General features: G+C 47.4%; 1 protein-coding gene across 3 annotated transcripts in view; it reads left to right on the forward strand.

Annotated features, from left to right (window-relative positions):
* The window catches only part of LOC138521052 (osteocalcin 2-like), a 241332-nt gene that overhangs the window by 154433 nt on the left and 67362 nt on the right, over positions 1-19537 (forward strand). For all 3 annotated transcript variants that reach the window (XM_069633574.1, XM_069633571.1, XM_069633572.1), the window contains one exon: positions 3618-4194. In XM_069633574.1, the coding sequence (XP_069489675.1) occupies positions 3618-4194 (577 nt within the window). The remainder of the gene's footprint in view (positions 1-3617; positions 4195-19537) is intronic.

Here is a 19537-nt window from a genome sequence, read left to right on the forward strand (position 1 = left end):
AGCTAGCTATCGTATGATATAATAACAGGGATTCGCTCACAGTTAAATTCTCAGGAGTGGGACCACGCTGATGAACCTCTTTGCCCAGAACCCTTCCCATCCTTTGACGCAATTGTTCCACAGCGTCACTGTCGACACGGAAGAACCACCCACCCTTCCGAGTGTGCTTCGTACAAGCTATTCAACAACTAAAAAGGAAGAAGAGAGTGGCTATTAGATGTATAAAGAGAGCTCAGTGGCCTACTAGGAAGAAACAAGAAGCCATAAGATGGCGTCACTAACAATTTAAGAACAGAGTGAAGCAAGTGAAAATAGCAATATCAGCTAAACAGGGGAAAAAAATGCCAGAGAGCGTGACCATCAAGTTGGGGGCCAATTCTTGGAGGCTGCTTAAAGACCATGAATCCAATTCAGGCAGCGACCTGGGAGTACCATTTTCAGGCAATATATCGCTGCATTCTGAGCGAGGCCCAGGTAGACTGCCCCAGAGTTCCCCGAGAGATTTCTTTTGAACTGGATGATGTTTACCTGATCATAATGAAAAGTAATTACTCACGGGCACCAGGGCCAAGCTTGCTGTGTAATAGAATCTTTAAAGCGGCGCTCCAGTAATGGGCAAACCTCTTGTTTTGCTTCTTTAAGAACATTTTAAGAAATCAAAAGTGTCCAAGCGCTTGCCACCAGGGGCATGTAATTACTATCTTTAAGAAAGGGTATAGGCTGGAACCTCTTCACTATCAGCCCATTACGCTATAACATGCTGACCAAAATCACAGCACTGATATTAAGGGATCTAATGCAGTGATCTGAGAGAAATTCCACTTCAAGTACTACCAGGGGATTTTAGACGCAGTGTAGGGACAACTTTGCCTGGAACAATCATAGATATGCTTCAGTGTGGAGAGGGTCGCGAGGAAGGCATGGTGCTACATGTGACTAGCATCGACGGATTCTATAAGCCGTGACCTTCTATAGTGGAAGTTACAGCAGCTGGGAGTTCTGCCAGTTTTGCTTAGTATCCTGATCCAATTCCACAAAGTGTCCTGCATCATGGTATGGCTTAACATGTGTGGTTACCTCACCAGGGCTATAATAACTGAGAGGGCGTTATGGCAGGGGTGCATTCCGGCACTCCTGCTGTTCAACCTCTACATTGTAGACCAGGGAGATTTCCTTCAGAAGGCCTCGTTGATTTCCCCCCCAAGTCTTTGGACATACGCTTTCCCTGATTCTTTATGCAGATGATACCATCCTTATGGACCAGTCCCGTGTGGGACTGCAGAGGCTAATTGATGCATTTGTAGAATATGCAAAACCAAATGACTGAGCACTAGGCATGTAAGAGTATATTCTCTGCTTCTTTGGTTCATTTCCTTAGTGTGTCTGCATTTTACTTCAGAATTCTCATTGTCCTCTTTTGGGCCGTCATCATTTGTATAAGGGGATGGTATTCTGAATAGTGTTGATGTGAAATCCTTTGTTGGCACCAAACATTGGCCACTTGATGGAGCCCCTTGGACCTGGAGCCTCAGCTCAAGTCTTCCCATTCTTTGCCTCTGCTAGACGCCCCTCAGCAGCTCTTCTCTCCAGCTGCTGCTCCAGGGGCGCGTGGGCAACAGCAGCGGCGGGACAGCGTCTTACTCACTGCAGATATTGGTTGCTGCCTAGCCCATGTTGGTATCACTCCATTACTGCAACCATTTTACTGCGAGCACCTAAAATATTGACTTTTTTTTATTTGGACCCCCTTTACACCCCATATATATGTGGGGTCGGGTATAGTATAAAACAGAGGCATTGGAATGCAGGGAGGTTTCCCCACTTATATATGGGTTGAAAAGGGGGTAAAAATAAAAATACAAGTCAGCATTTTAGAGGGTCACAGTAATCGCATAACAGGCGTATTTGTTAAGCGCACAATCAACCCAAAGGGGCATCTTGGCACTGATAACAGATGTTTATTGTTACCTAACTTAATGGTACTCATTTTAACGGCCTCAGAAGGATAAAGGGCTGAGTGGAGCTGCTTTGATTCGAACCTGTGACCATGAGGTCAAACACAGGGCTCGGTAGTGGATGCATTAGTCCACTGACCACAGACCCGGCCTACATACATTCCCCATGTTAAGGTATCTGATTATTCTTTCCAGCAGATGGTTGCAGCTTCGTTTAGTAGTGTCTACTTACCATTGATAATGACTGAGATTTCATCTTAGGTGGTGCAATAAACATTCATGGCAAGTATATTGTGGCAGCTGTAAAACACAGGAAAGGGCATGCATGGCATGCAATATGAATGCAAATATAATTATAATAGAATGTATAACCCATCATTTAAATATGGTAATGTTTTAAAGAAACAATTACATGTACAAGTGAATACCAACCAACTTTGAGTCCTGTGCATTACTAGCTTGTAGGACCATGCAGTGTACGGGGTTTCAGATTGGAAGTTTGCTAACTTTTGTGATATGCATGGAGATGGCCAAAGCATCTAGTTGTCTAAGTGCAGTGTTCAAAACAGTCTAGGCTTGTATCCTAGTGCACGCAAAGTAGGTCAATGTGAAAGGATACACACAGCACAGAATGCTGCGAGGGAAGGGTCCATGAGGCTGTGGAGAGCATGGGCAGCTGCAGAAGAGGGCCCCAGCATCGGTGCTCTCCACAGGCTCGAAGCTGAAAACGATAATACGTCATACATTTCACAGAATCCGACATTGCACTGCCCTCGGATGACTGTGCCTTGAACTGTCTATGCAATGCCTACACAAAAGCCAAATCTATTGGCTACGTAACTGGCTACTAAATATGCTTTTTTAGATGTGTTTCTATTCCCAGATGGTAGCAATAAATGTTCTCAATATATTTCTGCTCCTTTGAGCATCTGAACCATTTTTACCAGATTATCCACCAAAATGTACTTATAGTATTAAAAATAGGATTAACGCTCTTCAGTGTGCAGCAATTGATTTGAACCCAAACAGTATAAAATGTGTCAGTGATTGCTGGTCATCATTGACAGATGCATGGTAAAACAGTAATTTTAACGCCACAAAAAGGGAAAATGGTTGGAACAACGTCAATATGACAAGTATATATTGTGATCATTTAAAAAAAAATCTTTATTAATCGGATACACTGTATGGCATGGGATTCATGCACAAATTTAATGTCAATACACAATACCATGTGTTAATTAATCGTGACATTAACCCAAATAAATGTATCTCCTTCAGTATATTGGCGAGAAACTAAAAACACCTATTATTAGACATTTTGCTTCCATTGCCAGTATAGGCTGCATGGTTGTCCTACTCCAGGGCTCGAGGGCTAGAATCCTCACAGGTTTTCAGGATATCCCTCATTAATATTCATGAGAAAGAAATTGCATACATTTTGAATCATTGAATGCAAATTTACCCCATGAATATTAATGAGGGAAATCCTAATAATCAGACATGTTTCTGACCCTCGAGGCCTGGAGGTGGACAACCCTGGTCCAGTGGTCTAGAACATGACCTGGTAACAATAATGCATGTATTTGTAAACATGCGCCAAAGGTGTGCCAATTACATTCAGTCCAAACTTTAATGTGAGTTTTTGCTGTTTCTTTTCAGGTTTTTATAACAAATACTCAATTGATCAGACAAGAAAGAATGGATTGCCGATTTCACCATCATCTTTGGGGTCTTTTGCTACTTTTTTGTGCTGTTGACCTTTTTGGTGCCAAAGCTACTGCGTCACCGAATACCTTGCCACCACCAGAAACAACCGCGACTGCAAGACCACCAGACACCAATCAGGCAGCGATTCCTCCCACGAGTCTCCCAGAAACCACAGCACCAGCAGATGTGCCGATTTCCTCCACATTAGCACAGAACTCAAGTGTCAGCTGGAGGAATCTTTCAGAGGTGGCGTCAGTGGCAAAAGTCACAGGATTATCAGATCCAGCAACGAGTCCCTTCACAATAACCCGCACAGTAACACCGAGCAATCACACCGTTAATTCTACCGGCTTAACAAGTGGAAAAACACCAGCTCCTGCCACCGCACAGACAACTCATCAGACCACTGCAATTAGCAATACTTCGGAGATTACTGCGACAACAGCCACAAAGGAATACTCCACCCAATCTAAAAATAATACAGAATCAGCAAAGGTCTACACTGAGGCTTATACAAGTACTATTTCAGGTAAGGTAACCTTTTCACTAAGCCTCCCTGCTGTCGCTGTCTCACTTCAAGTAAATCTAGTGTGCATTTTAAGATCTGCAACAACAGGTGACAGTGCGTGTCTACTAGACAGTCTTTTAGTTTGTAGTGACATTGTGTTGTGTGTGTGTGTTTATTAAAAAGTGTTTGCTTATTGACACGTGTGTGTGTGTGTATGTTTGTGTGTGTGTGTGTGTGTGTGTGTATCTATTAAAGCGTGGGTGCTTAGTGACAATGAGCTGTGTGCGTGTGTGTGTGTATGTCTGCGTGTCTGTGTACCCGTCATTACTTGCAGGGGCATATTAATATAAAAAAGCCAAGTGAGCCAAAGCCCCAGCACTAAGCTTCCATTCTTCCAATTCTATTTAGTAAGTTATTACAGCATCATTTTTCTATTTTTTATTTTACATAACCAGCCGCTTTAAATAGAAAATTGTGACTTATGGCCTGACTATTTAAATAAACAAAATACATAACAGGCAGCACTAATAAATCACCCCAGTATGGATTAGCCTTCGGTGGGATTGCACTTAAATACGTTTCTGAAAAATAACCTGTGGGCACATTCTGAGAAGACCCGATTACCTGAAAGATGTTGCTGTGCCAAAAGTCATGAGAACAACTACATCTGAGGATGTCGTCCCTTCTTCCCTAGGGAGAGACCTTTCCCATGGGCCAAGGCAGTGCATCCACAGTACAATAGTCCCCCTAGGGGTGGTGCACTGAGGGTGGATCACATGGGAGGCGAATCCGCCTATGGGAATTGCAGAACACAGTATCTCCCCACTTCACCATGTCCAACTCCTTTTCCAAATCCTCCTGCCCCCTCCCTGGATAGGGCTAATATGTGTTGCTGTCAAGTTAACTAAACTGATTTAAATGGCAGCAACGAGAAATCAAGTAGTCCAAAATATTATGCATGCAACTCTAAGGTTCATACTGTGATGAAGAAGATGGCCAGGAGTACAAGGATTACTCGTGTGAAGCCGAGCAAACATTCTAGTTTTCTGAGCCAAGGGATCGGCTCTAACGACACCAGGCGGCTCAAGCACCCACACTGCACACCACACTGAACACACAACCTATGGCTGACAGTCGACTGCGTCGTCAACCGATAAGCCACACATGGTGTCGAAGGGAAGATCAAAAAGTCCCTGTCTTCTGGGGCATCCCGTTCACCACATGACAGGCCCCCAAAACAGACGCTGAAGACTGTTCCCGAGACCGCAAGCAATCTAGACAAGTCCCCGGGTACCGGCGACCGTGCCCCGAAAGACCCATCGACGACCCTTGCTAATAATTCAAAAATTAGACAATTCATTAAAAAACATGCCCCAGACACTCTACTCAAATCCACAACATTGAAAAACGCTCCTATCCTCAAAGATTCAGGTTACAAAGATTAAAGAACACTTTACCCCTAGTGACACCCTCTCAGAGGCAATGTACCACAAACCGCCCTCTACACCAGAGCTTTTCCCTGCCCCTGTTCCCACAGTTTTGCCAAGCTCCACTCGATGTACCCTGGATCAATTTCATAGAGTAATGAGGTGAACGTCTAGCTTTGTTAAATTTATTGTTCACCCTGATCAAGTGACCATCCTCCAAGGGCCCCCTCAAGTCAAGGCAGCTAATAAGCAACCAGACGCCAAAAGACCCTGCCTAGACATGGGGGAGCCTAGTACCTCTACGTCTCAAAACGTATATGACGACCTATACTATTTTGGCACTTCAGGTTTGCAGGACCCTGGCTCAATAGCAGACCAAGGAGACCAAGGGGACATAGAGGACAGACCAATGTGATGATGATGATGATGATGCTTACATCATTCAATCCCCAGACCACATTGACCAACCTGTGTCTGATTCCCCTGAAATCGATACCTAGGAGGCACAAGTCGACAAAGACTTTGTAGAGGACATCCTCAAAGATAAGAGATCTGCAGCACAGTTCATTACACTGCTCCAATCTATCCAAAGGTACATTTAGCCTTCTTTACTTACCTCCAACCTGACAAAGGCAGTCAACCCAGGCATTGAGAAGATGTTTAGACCAGTCCCGTCAGGCCCTTTGTACATCAGAGGGCAGCTAAAGCCTGACTCTGTCGTGGTGACCACCATAAGGAAAAGAGTGGGCACACCGTTAGCCTCTGTTGGAGCCCCTCTTGACAAGGAGAGCAAAAGAATTTACACCCTGGGCTGGAAAGTAGCTTCATCGGCTGCTTACCAAGTGACGATAGCCGACAAGACTATACTCCTGGAACAAGTGGGACGAGATCTCACAACAAATAGACTCTGCCCCAGGGCCTCTGAAAACACAACTTTTAAAAACAGTAGCTGAAGTTAGAGAGGTGGCAAGCTGCATCCCGAAAAATAATCTGGAAGCAGCAGATAATGCAGGCAGGATAGTACCTGAGGGTACCCGCATTAAACACCATGCATGGCTACGTCAATCAGGTTTCAAGCTGGAAACCTAAGCCACCCTTTTAAACATGCCAATTGAGCCTAATGCCTTATTTGGAAAAGCGGTTGAGGACACACTGAAAAGTGCTAGGGTGGAGTATGACACCCTCAAATCCCTGGGACAGCTCACAAACAAACCCTTTGTGCAGAGATGCGCGTTTCATACACACTGTTTTAGAGGACAAACTCCTAATGGTCCTCCAACTAGAACCAGGGTGGGCAGACTTCATCTTGGGGTTCCTCACAGGGGCAATCCTCCCAACAAAAAGTTGAAAGGGGCCACAGAGGTCGAGAAGTAGATGCAGATCCTCCTCCAGAGGCTCCACCCCAGAAAAAGAATGACCACCCACTCCAGGTCCCCTCCCATGCCTCTCCAGTAGGAAGTTGCATTTCTCATTTCACCCACGCATGGGAGGTGATCACTTCAGAAAAGTGGGTACTTTCCACCGTGGCGGGAGGCTATTGAATAGAACTGATACAAACACCACCCAACAACCCGCCAAATCAAAGTCAAATGACTCATGGTGAAGAGCGTATTCTGATGCAAGAGGTTAAAGCACTGCTGCTAAAAGACTCCCTAGAAATCACCCCGAGAAATCAGGTAAACAAGGGTATCTAGTCAATGTACTTCCTTGTGCCAAAGAAATACCTTACAATGCGCCCTGTCCTAGACCTGCGCCCTGCAAACACCTATGTCAAGCCTTAGAAATGTCACATGACCACGCCACAGGAAGTAAGCCCACTGCTAAAACAGAGGGACTACATGGCAACCTTAGACATGAAAGATGCATACTTTCATATTTCAATGTTCCCAGTGCACAGAAAATTCCTGCGCTTCAAAATAGCAAATCAACACTACCAATTCAAGGCAAATTGCTCAAAAGGTATTCACCAAGGTATTAGCAGTACTGGTGACGCTCTTACGCAAAGAATCAATCCCAGTGTACCCTTATCTGGACGACTGGCTGATAACAGTGGAATCTCCTCAAATTTGCAAGCAGAATGCCCAAAGGAGAATCAATATCAATCTTCTGTTCCAATTGGGATCCTCAATCAACGAGAAAAAATCAAGTCTCGTTCCAAGCAAAACCCAACAGATCCTAGAAGCTATCATAAAAACAGAAGAGGGGCTAGTCTTCCCCTCAAACAACAGAGTACAAAACATACTGATGCAAATACCACAGTACCTGGCCAGTCACCAAATAACCATACGCAAAGCAATGCGCTTGCTTGGGATGATGGATTCATGCATTTTCCTGGTTCCGCAGGCATGGTTGCACATGCGCCCAATGCAAGAGTGGCTAGCGAAACAGTGGTCTCAGGCAAGCTGTCACTGGGACGATCTAATGCTTGTTTCGCTAACCCTAGTTCAAGCGCTACGCTGCTGGACAAAGGAAAATCTGTTAAAGGGAAAACCCTTTCACAATCCTCCAGTGCAAGTGATAGTTACAACAGATACCTCACTCCCCGGATGGGGTGCCCATTACCTTCACCAAACAGCGCATGGCCTGTCGACACAGATCACAGCCCAAAGTCACATCAAACATTTGTAGCTACTAGCAGTACTCAAGGCCCTACAAGCCTTTCAGGTGCATCTAACAGGTCAAACAGTGCAAGTCGTCACAAACAGCATTGCTGCCATGTTTTACATAAACAAGCAGGGAGGCACACACTCTCCAAGTCTGTCCAAGCTAGCCTAAAACATGGGGAAGTGGGCCCTCAAGTGGAACATGTTCCTAGTATCTGAACACATTCCAGCAGAACTCAATTCTCTAGCAGACTCTCTAAGCAGAGATCCCCCACGCGAAGAACACGAGGTGCAACTCAACTGAGGTATTTTGTAATGCTCACCTGGTATCCACGGGGATGTCACTCAGCCGGTCCTGGCCTCTTACGACCTCAAACACTTCCCTGGAGGCTATTCGACTGGCGACTGGGCCTGAAACACAGGCTTGGCAGAGTTTAACTCCCTATTGTCTCTGTGTGCTTGAACCCCTTCCTCCCTTCCCCAACCCTTCCCTTTTTTTTTTTTAACTTATTTTTATTTTTTTCTTAGTGATTCCAAAATACATACGCAACCAAAATAACAATACAACCCATCCCCCCTTCCCCACCCTCCCCCGTCCGGAAGAGATCTCGGTTTTTCAGTGTCTCCGTCCTTAGTTATGACGTGAAAAAGTCAGTGATTCTGATGGCATGTGGGCACCATTGAGCCATATAGTCTGATTGGAGATAGTCCAGTACTCCTCCCCATTCTTTTGTGAAGGAGCCTTGCGTGCCCTGGATTTTGTGTGTGATCTTTTCCATGGTCAATTGGGACCAGACTTTTTGTAACCAGGTGAATAGCATTGGAGGGTCTTGTTTCTTCCATCCCTGTGCTATGGTAGCCCAGGCCGCGATGATCAGGCCCATAAGACTTCTCCTGTGTGCCTTTGTGATCGTTTTGACATGTTGCCCTTTCAGTCCACATAACCAAAGCCTCTCACTGAATTGATCCGCCTCCGGAAAGATCTTTTTCAATTTGGATATTACTTTAGACCAGAAGCTTTTAAACTTTGGGCAATCCCACCATATGTGTCTCCACGTGCCTACGTCTGTACAACCTCTCCAGCAGAGGTTTGACGTGTGCGGGTACATGCTCTGTAGTCTCTCAGGGGTGAGGTGCCATTGCGTGACTATTTTAATCCACATTTCTCTGGTCTGGGCCGCTCGTGTTAGTTTGTGGATGTCTGCCCACAGCGATTGCCACTGTTGTGCCGAGATATCCTCTCCCAAAGTCTTTTCCCATTTTTTCATGTATGCCCATTTTATGTCTTCCTCCTGTGTGTTTATGAACTTGTACAGCGTAGAGACCAATTTCCTTTCTCCTGAGTTTGTGATGAGAAATCTTTCGAAGCCAGTTAGTTCTCTGGTCGCCGCTTGCTTGATCTCAGGCGTAGTTAGCCAATGTCTCAGCTGCTCATACTTGTACCTGTCCGCATTTGTTAGGTTCCACATTGACTTGCAGTCGGCAAACAATCTCACTTCTTTGTCCACGAACATTTCCCCAATTTTCCTACAACCTGCGCCCTCCCAGTTCTCATAAGCGCCGTGCCCCAACCCCCGGTGGAAACTGCTGATTCCTACATATTGGAGTGAACGGGGTCGTTGCCGTAGTAAAGTGCCCCTTACGCGTCTGTTCGTCCCAGGTGGTTACAACCCTTCCCTTTGATCCACAGCACACCTTGTTTTCTTGGATGGTGTGCTCTCCGTCCTGCTTTCAGCGCAGGGGCGCGTTGATTGATGAGAGCTTGTTGGTGCCTAGTTACTTCACTGGCGAGAGTCCAACTGGTAAGTACAAGGAGTCTTTGAACAGTCCTCTAACTTCGTTCCTTTCCTTCTTAGATGATGGCCGGCGTCCGGGGATGGCGGCGTGCTGCTGAGATGAGTGGCGCTGAAGGTGAGTGAGAGCGCGTTGCGCGATGCACCCTTTTCGTATTTGTATTGAACTGAGTTCTTTTTCTGTGTCTTTTAGGTGATGCGACGTTGTCAGCGTGGATGCAGGTTATGAAGAACAAATGCGTAAGCGCGGTATGCAGCGCCTCTAGATGTTTCCACGCTAACCTGGAGTGTCTTTTCCCCCTCGCAGATGGATGAGAAGTTCCTGAGACACAGTTCTCCCAGAGCGGCTGGGATTCATGTAAGTGTTTGAACCTTGTACTGTATTTTAAAAAAAAATAAGCGAAGAGCTGTGGAATGCTTACTAATGCCTTTTCTCTGTTCTTTTCATCTTCTTTAGGAAGCCTTGTGCCGGGATGGGAATGACACCGCCGAAGATGCCCGCAGAACAGAAGGAGCGTTGAATGATGGGCAGAAGGGCTGCAAGGTTAGGCTGTTCCTAACGGTGTTCTTGTTCTTGCAGGAGCTGAGCGCAGAAGAAAGATGCAGGCCCACTGGAGACCGATCCGAACACGGTGAGTGTCACGCTGCAGGTGCAGAAAACGCAAAGCATGCTTCTCAGCCTGGGTGTGGCTTAAATAGTCTCTGGGTATCCCAGGTGCCTCTGGGCTGAACCACACCCAAAAGACTAGACCACACATGCAGTTCTGGGAACCGAAATATGTGGGGGCATCCATCTTGTCCCCATCAATGCATTACAAGTCCAATCCCCAATGTTATCCTATGGGAGTGAGTGAGTCTGGTGCCACAAGCGCCAAGTCTGACTCCAAGTGAGTCTGGAGGGATGGAGAGGCCCTTGAGGGCCATGTAGGTGATCGTGGCCTGGCTCCAGCCTGACATCTTGGAGGGCTGGGGACAAGAGGAGCAGGAATCATGACAGCACTCCCCCCCAAGTCCCCTCTCAAGGTTGCTCTTCTGTCTGGTCCTGGTTTGGTTGGATGGTTTTGATGAAATTGTCTAAGCAAGCGAGGTGCAGGGATGTACTCACAAGGCTCCCATGTCCTGTCTTGTGGACCATACCCCTTTCAGTCTACTAAGTAGTATTATCTGGATCTGACATACTTTGAATCCAGGGTGTCCTTGACTTCGAATTCTGGCTCCCCGGCAACTACTACTGGCTGCGGTGGCATTGCTACCATGGTCCCAGGTTGAACAGGTTTAAGGAGAGACACGTGAAAAACACAGGATGAATGTGCATGTTTGATGGCAAAGCTAGTTTGACCGCCACAGGATTTATCACGGAGGTGACTGTGAATGGACCCTGGTATCTTGGACGGAAAGTTCGGGGTCCTTTAATGGACACTTGTTTAGACGCCAGCCAGACTTTGTCTCCCACTTGGTAGTTGGGGGCCTTTGCTCGGTGTTGATCAGCAAACTTCTTTTGGCGATTCTTCGCTTGAAGCAGGTGTTCAGCTGCCCTTTTAATGGTTTGAGAAATGGTTGTGTGCAAGGTTTTGACTGCTGTCATTTCCAGGGTTGTAGGAATGTCCAACTCAGAAGTACGTGGGTGCCTGCCATACATGGTATAAAAGGGTGTCTGCCCAGTGCTGGTGTCTAGGGAATTATTATAAGCATATTCAGCAATCCATAATAGGTCGAACCAGCTTCCTTCAGCTAGGTGTTACATGCAACGCAGATACTGCTCGAGCGTCTGATTTGTCCTCTCAGTTTGACCATCCGTTTGGGGATGGTGACTGGTGGATAGCCGGATGTCAATCTGGGCCATAGAGCAGCATTTTCTACAGAGGTTTGATACGAACTGAGTACCTCAGTCTGAGACCAAAACTGAAGGGAACCCATGGAGCTGTACAATGCCTTCAAGAAACACCTTTGCCAGAGTGGAAGCATTTGGGAGCCCCTTAAGAGGAATGAAATGTGCCATTTTTGAAAACAGGTCCACGACCACAAGAATAGTGTTAAACCCTTGACTGGGTGGTAAGTCAGTAATAAAATCGAGGGACAACGTGTGCCAGGGTGCTGGTGGGATTTCCAATGGTTGTAATAGCGCAGCCGGTTTCTGCTTAGATGACTTGTTTTGAGCCCACACTCCACAAGACAGGATGAATTGGATAATGTCTTTACGCCACGTGGGCCACCAATAATTTCGTTTTACCTTGGCTAGGGTTTTAGCGATTCCGGGGTGGCCCTCGATCAAGGAGTCATGATAACCGGACATGACTTGTTCTCGTAGTTCTTGGTTTGGTAAGAATAAACGATTCCTGAAGTAGGGCAGCTGATCTTTTATCATGTAATGTTCTCCTTGCGCACCCCACGCTTGTAATTGTTCCGGACTCATCAGGTTTTGGATTTCTTCACGTATTTCTTTCTGAGTTACGGTTGCTGTGATTCCTAGGAGCTTGTCACTCGGGATGATTTCTATTGGATCAGGAGTCTGATACCCTTGCTCTTCCACCCCCATATGGGAAAGGGCATCGGCCTTCCCGTTTTTCACTCCTGGTCGAAATGTAATCACGTAGTCATATTCAGCAAAAAAAAGAGCCCAACGTAGTTGTCGTGAGGATTGAGCCTTTGCCGTTTTTAGGTACTGGAGTTTCCGGTGGTCAGTTATTACGGTGATTGTGTGTCTGGCGCCCAAGAGATAGTGCCTCCATGTCTTAAAGGCTGACTTAATGGCTAGGAGTTCTTTGTCTGTAATAGTGTAATTGAGTTCAGGGGTGTGAATTTACGCGACCAGAAGGCAACAGGGTGTAACTGGCCCGTTTCCTGGTCCTTTTGTGAGAGGACGGCTCCCATAGCCATGCTTGAGGCGTCCGTTTCCACCAGGTATGAGAGATCAGGGCGAGGGTGGCGTAAGATTGGGGCAGATGTGAATCTTGCTTTGAGTTCCTGGAAAGCCTCCTCGGCTTCAGTTGTCCACTGGAACGTTTTGTTGCTTTTCCTTAGTAATAACATGATGGAATGCACGATTTGCGAAAATCCTGGGATCAACCGGCGGTAGAAGTTTGCAAAACCCAGCATACTTTGAACCCCCCTTGAATGAAGTTGGGGATGGCCAGTTCAGGATAGCATCTACCTTGTGTACATCCATCCAGATTCCATTCGGGCTGAGAATAAAGCCCCGGAATTCCACCTCAGAGACGTGGAATGAGCACTTTTCGAGCTTGGTGTAGAGCTGGTGTTGGCAGAGTTTCTCCAATACGGATCGGACGTGTTTAACGTGGTCCTGCTTTGATGCGGAATACACTAGGATATCGTCGATGTACACCAGAGCGCAGACATCAATCAATTCCCATAGGACATCGTTCATGAAGTATTGAAATGCAGCAGGCGCGTTGCAAAGGCCAAAGGGCATTACTTGATATTCGTACATGCCGTATTTGGTGCGAAAAGCGGTTTTCCATTCGCCCCCTGTTTTACGCGAACAAGGTGATATGCCCCCCTCAGGTCGAGTTTCGTGTAGATTTGGGCATCTTTGACTTGATCAAGCAATTCAGGGATCAGTGGCAGGGGGTAGTGGTTTTTTACGGTAATCTGGTTCAGTGCACGATAGTCGATGCACATTCTCAAGTCCCCCTCCTTTTTCGGTACGAAGAATAGAGGACTGGCTGCTGGAGACTTCGAGGGACGGTGTTATGCTCACCTGGTTCCCACAAGCGTTTTTGAGCAGAACTGTACAGCCACGGTCTCCTGCAACGTGATGCGTAGTGCAGAGATGACTGTCTGGACTGGCCCACCTAGCTTCGTCTGCTTGACCCATAGCAGTAGTCTCCTAAAGGCGGAGAAAGGGAATTAGCCACCCGTGGATTTGAGTAATAGCCCCTCACTGCGTCCCCATTTATCACCTCTGATATTCCCGTTCACAAAGCTCACCTTATAGTTTTGAATGATGAGCTCGCCATCCTGCGAGGAACGCAGGGGCACGTTGATGGCCAGTTACTTCACTGGCTTGAGGATATTGGAAGAGTTCTAGACAAATCTTGGCTCCAAACCTCCTGGCGAAGGACCGTAAGTATATAGTTCTTAAGAGTTCAAAAATGTCTGAATAATCACTCTTGTCCAATTCCTTTGTTTATCTTGCAGCTTAGACCCAAAAGAAGATTGTCTTGTGGCAGCTGAAAGCGTTCAGGTAAGGGTCTGTGTTATCCCACACTGTCCGTTAAATGATGCCAAGGTTTAACTCGCTGCTTGCTCTTTTCTTACAGGTGCGGTGTAAGGTGATTTGGTGTGCTGGTGAATAATACCTCCGGCGGTAAAATCAGGTAAGTATATGGTGGCAAGAGATTGTCCTTGTTTGTTCCCTCGGCTCACCTTGTTGTTTTCTTGTCCCCCTTAGGTGCTGGAATGCGGCAACATAATGATGGAGACAGCGCCGGATCGTAGAGATGCTGCGAGGAGCGGTGAGTATGGCGCGGCGCTGCTGGTGGCGATGCAACGTGTTTAAAATAAAGTCTGTTTCTGGTTCAAAGGTGCAATGAATCTGGAATCAGGTAAGAAACCCAATAATGTTCTTGTTCTAACCTTTCTTCTTCTTGCCCTTCTCTCTAGGCGCTCTGGACTCGAGGCGGGTGTGGCAAGAGGCTGGATGCTGACTGCAGGCACGGTGAGCGCTACGCTGCAGGATGCAGAATAACGCGAAGCGTGTGCTGCTCTTCGGGCGTGGTTTAAATAGCCTCCAAAGTAGTCCTAGGTAAGTATTCCTCCACAACCACTCCCGAGTAACAAAATAGTCCCTAGGTAAAGTAGAAACCTTCCAAGCCTCACATGGGCTTGGACCTCTTGCAGCATGGTCTGCATTAGGTAAGTTTTAACATATGAGCCTGGCGCCTATGGCGCCAGGACTGATGCCCCATATGAGCCTGGCGCCATAGACGCAAGGACTGTACCCATATAGCCCCTAACAGGGGTTGCTGGGTTTTCTCTGGGTAACATGATGCCTGCTTCTGGGGTTGATGGACTTGGTCTGGATGCCCGGGGGTAGGCATCATGACAGACGGATGAACCCGTTGGCCAGGTATTGGTCAAGATAGGCCTTCAGGTGCTGGTTTTCTGGTTCTGTGAGTGTGTAAATTTGCCCACAAGGGATTTGTGCGGCAGGTATCAGATCGATTTGGCAATCATATGGTCAATGCAGTGGCAGGGTATTAGCCTTTTCTTTCTGAAAGACATCTTGAAAATCCTGGTATTCACTTGGGAGGGTGCCGATTGCCACTGCCGCAAGCGTGGAGGTTCTGGTGTCTATTGGTTGTTTCTCTTGGCGATAACATGTGTGGGCGCAAGTCTTGGGAAAGGGCAATTCTTTTGCTCGCCAATCGATTCGAGGATTGTGAGCTACCAACCATGGCATTCCCAAAATCAACTGGAACTGTGGTGCCTTAATGAGGTCGAAAATGATAGATTCTTGGTGTCCATCCTGGCACTGAAGGGTTAAAGCTTCAGTGCATTGGGATACTGGACCAGAAGCTATTTCCGTGCCGTCGACAGTGGTAACAGTGTCGGTGGCTGATTTAGTGCATAACGGAAGCCCCATCTTTGCCGCAAGATCCTGGTCGATGTAATTCCCAATGGCCCCACTGTCTATGTACGCTCTTACTGCGTGCATCCAAGGTGGTTGTTGGGGATTGATTAAGACCACAGGTAGTGTAATATGGGAGGTCTGTAGTTCACTTTCTTCGCTCGACAAGTGGACCCCTACACTTGCCGGGCTGGGGAGTTTTCCGATTCCTTGATGGTACCTTCCTTGTCTGTGGCCCCTACTGTCCTCTTCGTTGGCTTCACAGGGCACTCTTTAAGGAAATGACCTGACCTTCCACAGTACAGACATAACTGCTGCTGTCTCCTTTTATCCCTTTCCGCTTTAGTCAAGGGGGACCTGACCCCCCCGATTTGGATTGGTTCTCCTGAACCTTCCGCTGTTCGGATAGTATTGTCCTTTGAACGCACATACATAGGGCGAGGATCCGGTCTGGCTCGGTCTGCTCTTTGGTCCTGCAACCAATGATCCAGTTGAACAACAAGGTCAATGAATTCTGAGCAGTCTTTCGGGGGTTCACTACTTGTGCGAGAACATCCTTCAGCTCCCCCCACAACTCCCGATGAAATAACGTGGTTCTCTTCTCCACTGGCCATTCTGCTTCAACTACAAGTCTATTAAACGTGGCTATATATGTTAATAAGTCTTGATTCCCCTGGCATAGGGACAGAAGTTCGTTGTCTAATGCCTGCCTATGAGTACGCCAGGCAAACAGCTTTTCCATCTCTTGCTGAAAGCCCCTGAAGTCATGCAGCAAAGGATCGTCTTGGGCCACAAAGGGTACCAACCAATCCGCAGCACTACCACTCAGGTAAGATAGCACAAAAGCAACCTGTGATTGGTCATCCGGAAAGGCCCCTGGCCTACAAAGGAAGTGCAGGCGGCACTGGTTCATGAACGTTGCAAACCTCTTGGGATCCCCCGTAAATCGTTCAGGCGGGGCCAAGGGAACTGCCCCAGGAAGGGTTATCTGAACGGGATTGGCTGATGGCGCTGGCATCGAGGGCACGCTTCCCGGCAATGGTGCATGCCCTGCTTGTGACTTGAGAAGTTGTCGGCTTAAATCATCAGTACGTTCTTTGGCTTCTATCAGCTCCCTTCTCAGGGTGTTGGTCTCCTCCCTGGCTGCATGTGCTTCGGAACGTAGCTGTCCCAACATTTGAGCTAACTGGTCGGTTTCTGACGTTTCCATGACGCCCAGGTGGATTTTGATGTGAGGCTTTGCGTTCTGTAACGCTCACCTGGTATCCACGGGAACGTCACTCAGCCGGTCCTGGCCTCTTACGACCTCGAACCCTTCCCTGGAGGCTATTCGACTGGCGACTGGGCCTGAAACACAGGATTGGTACAGTTTAACTCTCTATTGTCTCTGTGTGCTTGAACCCCTTCCTCCCTGGGGCCCAACCCTTCCCTTTGATCCACAGCTCAACTTGTTTTCTTGGATGGTGTGCTCTCCGTCCTGCTTTCAGCGCAGGGGCGCATTGATTGATGAGGGCTCGTTGGTGCCTAGTTACTTTACTGGCAAGAGTCCAACTGGTAACTATAATGAGTCTTTGAAAAGTTCTCTAACTTCGTTCCTTTCCTTCTTAGATGATGGTCGGCGTCCGGGGATGGCGTTGTGCTGCTGAGGTGAGTGGCGCTGAAGGTGAGTGAAAGCGCGATGCGCGGTGTACCCTTTTCGTATTTGTATTGAACTGAGTTCTTTTTCTGTGTCTTTTAGGTGCCGCGACATTGTCAGCGTGGATGCCGGTTATGAAGATCAAATGCGGTGAGTAAGCGTGGTATGCGGCGCCTGTAGATGTTTCCACGCTAACCTTGAGTGTCTTTTCCCCCTCGCAGATGGGTGAGAAGTTCCAGAGACACAGTTCCCCCAGAGCGGCTCGGATTCAGGTAAGCGTTTGAAGCTTGTACTGTATTTAAAAAGAAATAAGCGAAAAGCTGTAGAATGCTTACTAATGCCTTTTTTCTGTTCTTTTTCTCTTCTTTAGGAAGCGGCGTGCCGGGATGGGAATGACACTGCCGAAGATGCCCGCAGAACAGAAGGAGCGTTGAATGATGGGCAGAAGGGCTGCAAGGTAAGGCTGTTCCTAACGGTGTTCTTGTTCTTGCAGGAGCTGAGCTCAGAAGAAAGATGCATGTCCACTGGAGACCGATCCGAACACGTGAGTGTCACGCTGCAGGTGCAGAAAATGCAAAGCATGCTTCTCAGCCTGGGTGTGGCTTAAATAGTCTCTGGGTATCCCAGGTGCCTCTGGGCTGAACCACACCCAAAAGATTAGAACGCACATGCAGTTTTGGGAACCGAAATATGTGGGGGCATCCATCTTGTCCTCATCAATGCATTACAAGTCCAATCCCCAATGTTATCCTATGAGAGTGAGTGAGTCTGGTGCCACAAGCGCCAAGTCTGACTCCAAGTGAGTCTTTGGTGGGATGGAGAGGCCCTTGAGGGCCATGTAGGTGATCGTGGCCTGCTCCAGCCTGACATCTTGGAGGGCTGGGGACAAGAGGGGCAGGAATCATGACATATTTTAGATGATATATTTTCCCTCTGGGGCTATTCTCCTTTAGATTTGTTCACCACAAACCAAAACGCACAATGCCCAGACTTTGCATCCAGGTTTCCTCAACTAAGATCCAAGGGGAACGCCCTGTATATGAGCTGGTCAGGGAAATTTGCTTACGCTTTTCCACCGACACCGCTGCTCAGCAGAATAGTGCACAAAATGCACCAGCATCAAGCAACTCTAATCCTGGTTGCTCCAATGTGGGCGAGACAACCTTGGTTTCTGCATGTGCTCAAGCTGGCGATGTGCAAACCAATCAAGCTCCTGTGTTCCTTCAACATGCTCACCCAACACGGGGGGACAACGTTACCCCCACATCCTCAATCTATGAACTTGGCAGCTTGGTTCCTGAAGTCATAGAGTTTGGTAATTTAAAACTACCTCAAAGCTGTATGGACATCCTCAAGGATGCATGTAAACCTAACACCAGACACTGTTACTTTAACAAATGGTATGTTATGTTATGTTATGTTATGCTATGTTTTGTTATGTTAAAGGTTTTTATATAGCGCACCGTCACCAACAGAATTGGTCCCCAGGTGCTCTGGCGGATCTCAAAACAGGAAGGAGGGCGGGTAAGGTTAGTCGGGAGGAGGGGAGTAGGAGAGTGGGAGAAGTGCTGTGCTGTTGGCAGCTTCAGCTCGGTATACACCGAGTGCTGGGCTTTGGTGCAAGTATCGGATCGGGCGAGACCTTGTGTGCTGTGGGTGCTGTTTATGTGTTTTTGCTGTGGTGTGGTAAAGTGCATGCGGATTGCTGGGAGACAAATGGTTGTGTGACTTTTGTGTGGGTTAAGTATGCAGAAAGTCGAGGGTTGGGCTAGTGGGGTCTGTATCCCGATGCCAGATTTGTTGTCAGGTACTTCTGGTTCCATTCAGGCTGTATCCCTGTGGGTGGGATTGTTGCTCGTTCCTAATGGGCTGTCTCGCTGTGGTGGTGCTGCGCTGATACAGCTTTATCGTAGTGAGTATTGTTTGGAGTGCCTACCATGGAGCGATAGGTGTGTCTGAACCTTTTCTACGGGTGTCGAACTGGGTTGGTAGTATCTATTCTCTTGTTATCTAATCTTGTTATCTACTGTGACCCTGGTTGGTTGAGGATTTGAATGGTTCATGGTCGGAGTGCTGTTGATGGGGCGTCCTAGTGTATCTGTCTAGGTCAGCCTGTGTATTCAGTCGGTAGTTTCCTCCTGCCATGACTATCTTTAAGTCGGTTCTTTGGTTTCCATGGGGTGACTTCCTTGGGCTATTGTTTAGTTGTAGTTACTGTGTGATGGCGCATTGTGCTCCCCACTGTATCTTGATGGACGTTGTGTATTGTGGGTGCTTATTCTGTTTCTCACCCTCTGGGTTGGTGCTAATGGTAC

Source organism: Ambystoma mexicanum, chromosome 13 (assembly GCF_040938575.1).
Source record: "Ambystoma mexicanum isolate Mex_15411 chromosome 13, UKY_AmexF1_1, whole genome shotgun sequence".
Classification (NCBI taxonomy): domain Eukaryota; kingdom Metazoa; phylum Chordata; class Amphibia; order Caudata; family Ambystomatidae; genus Ambystoma; species Ambystoma mexicanum.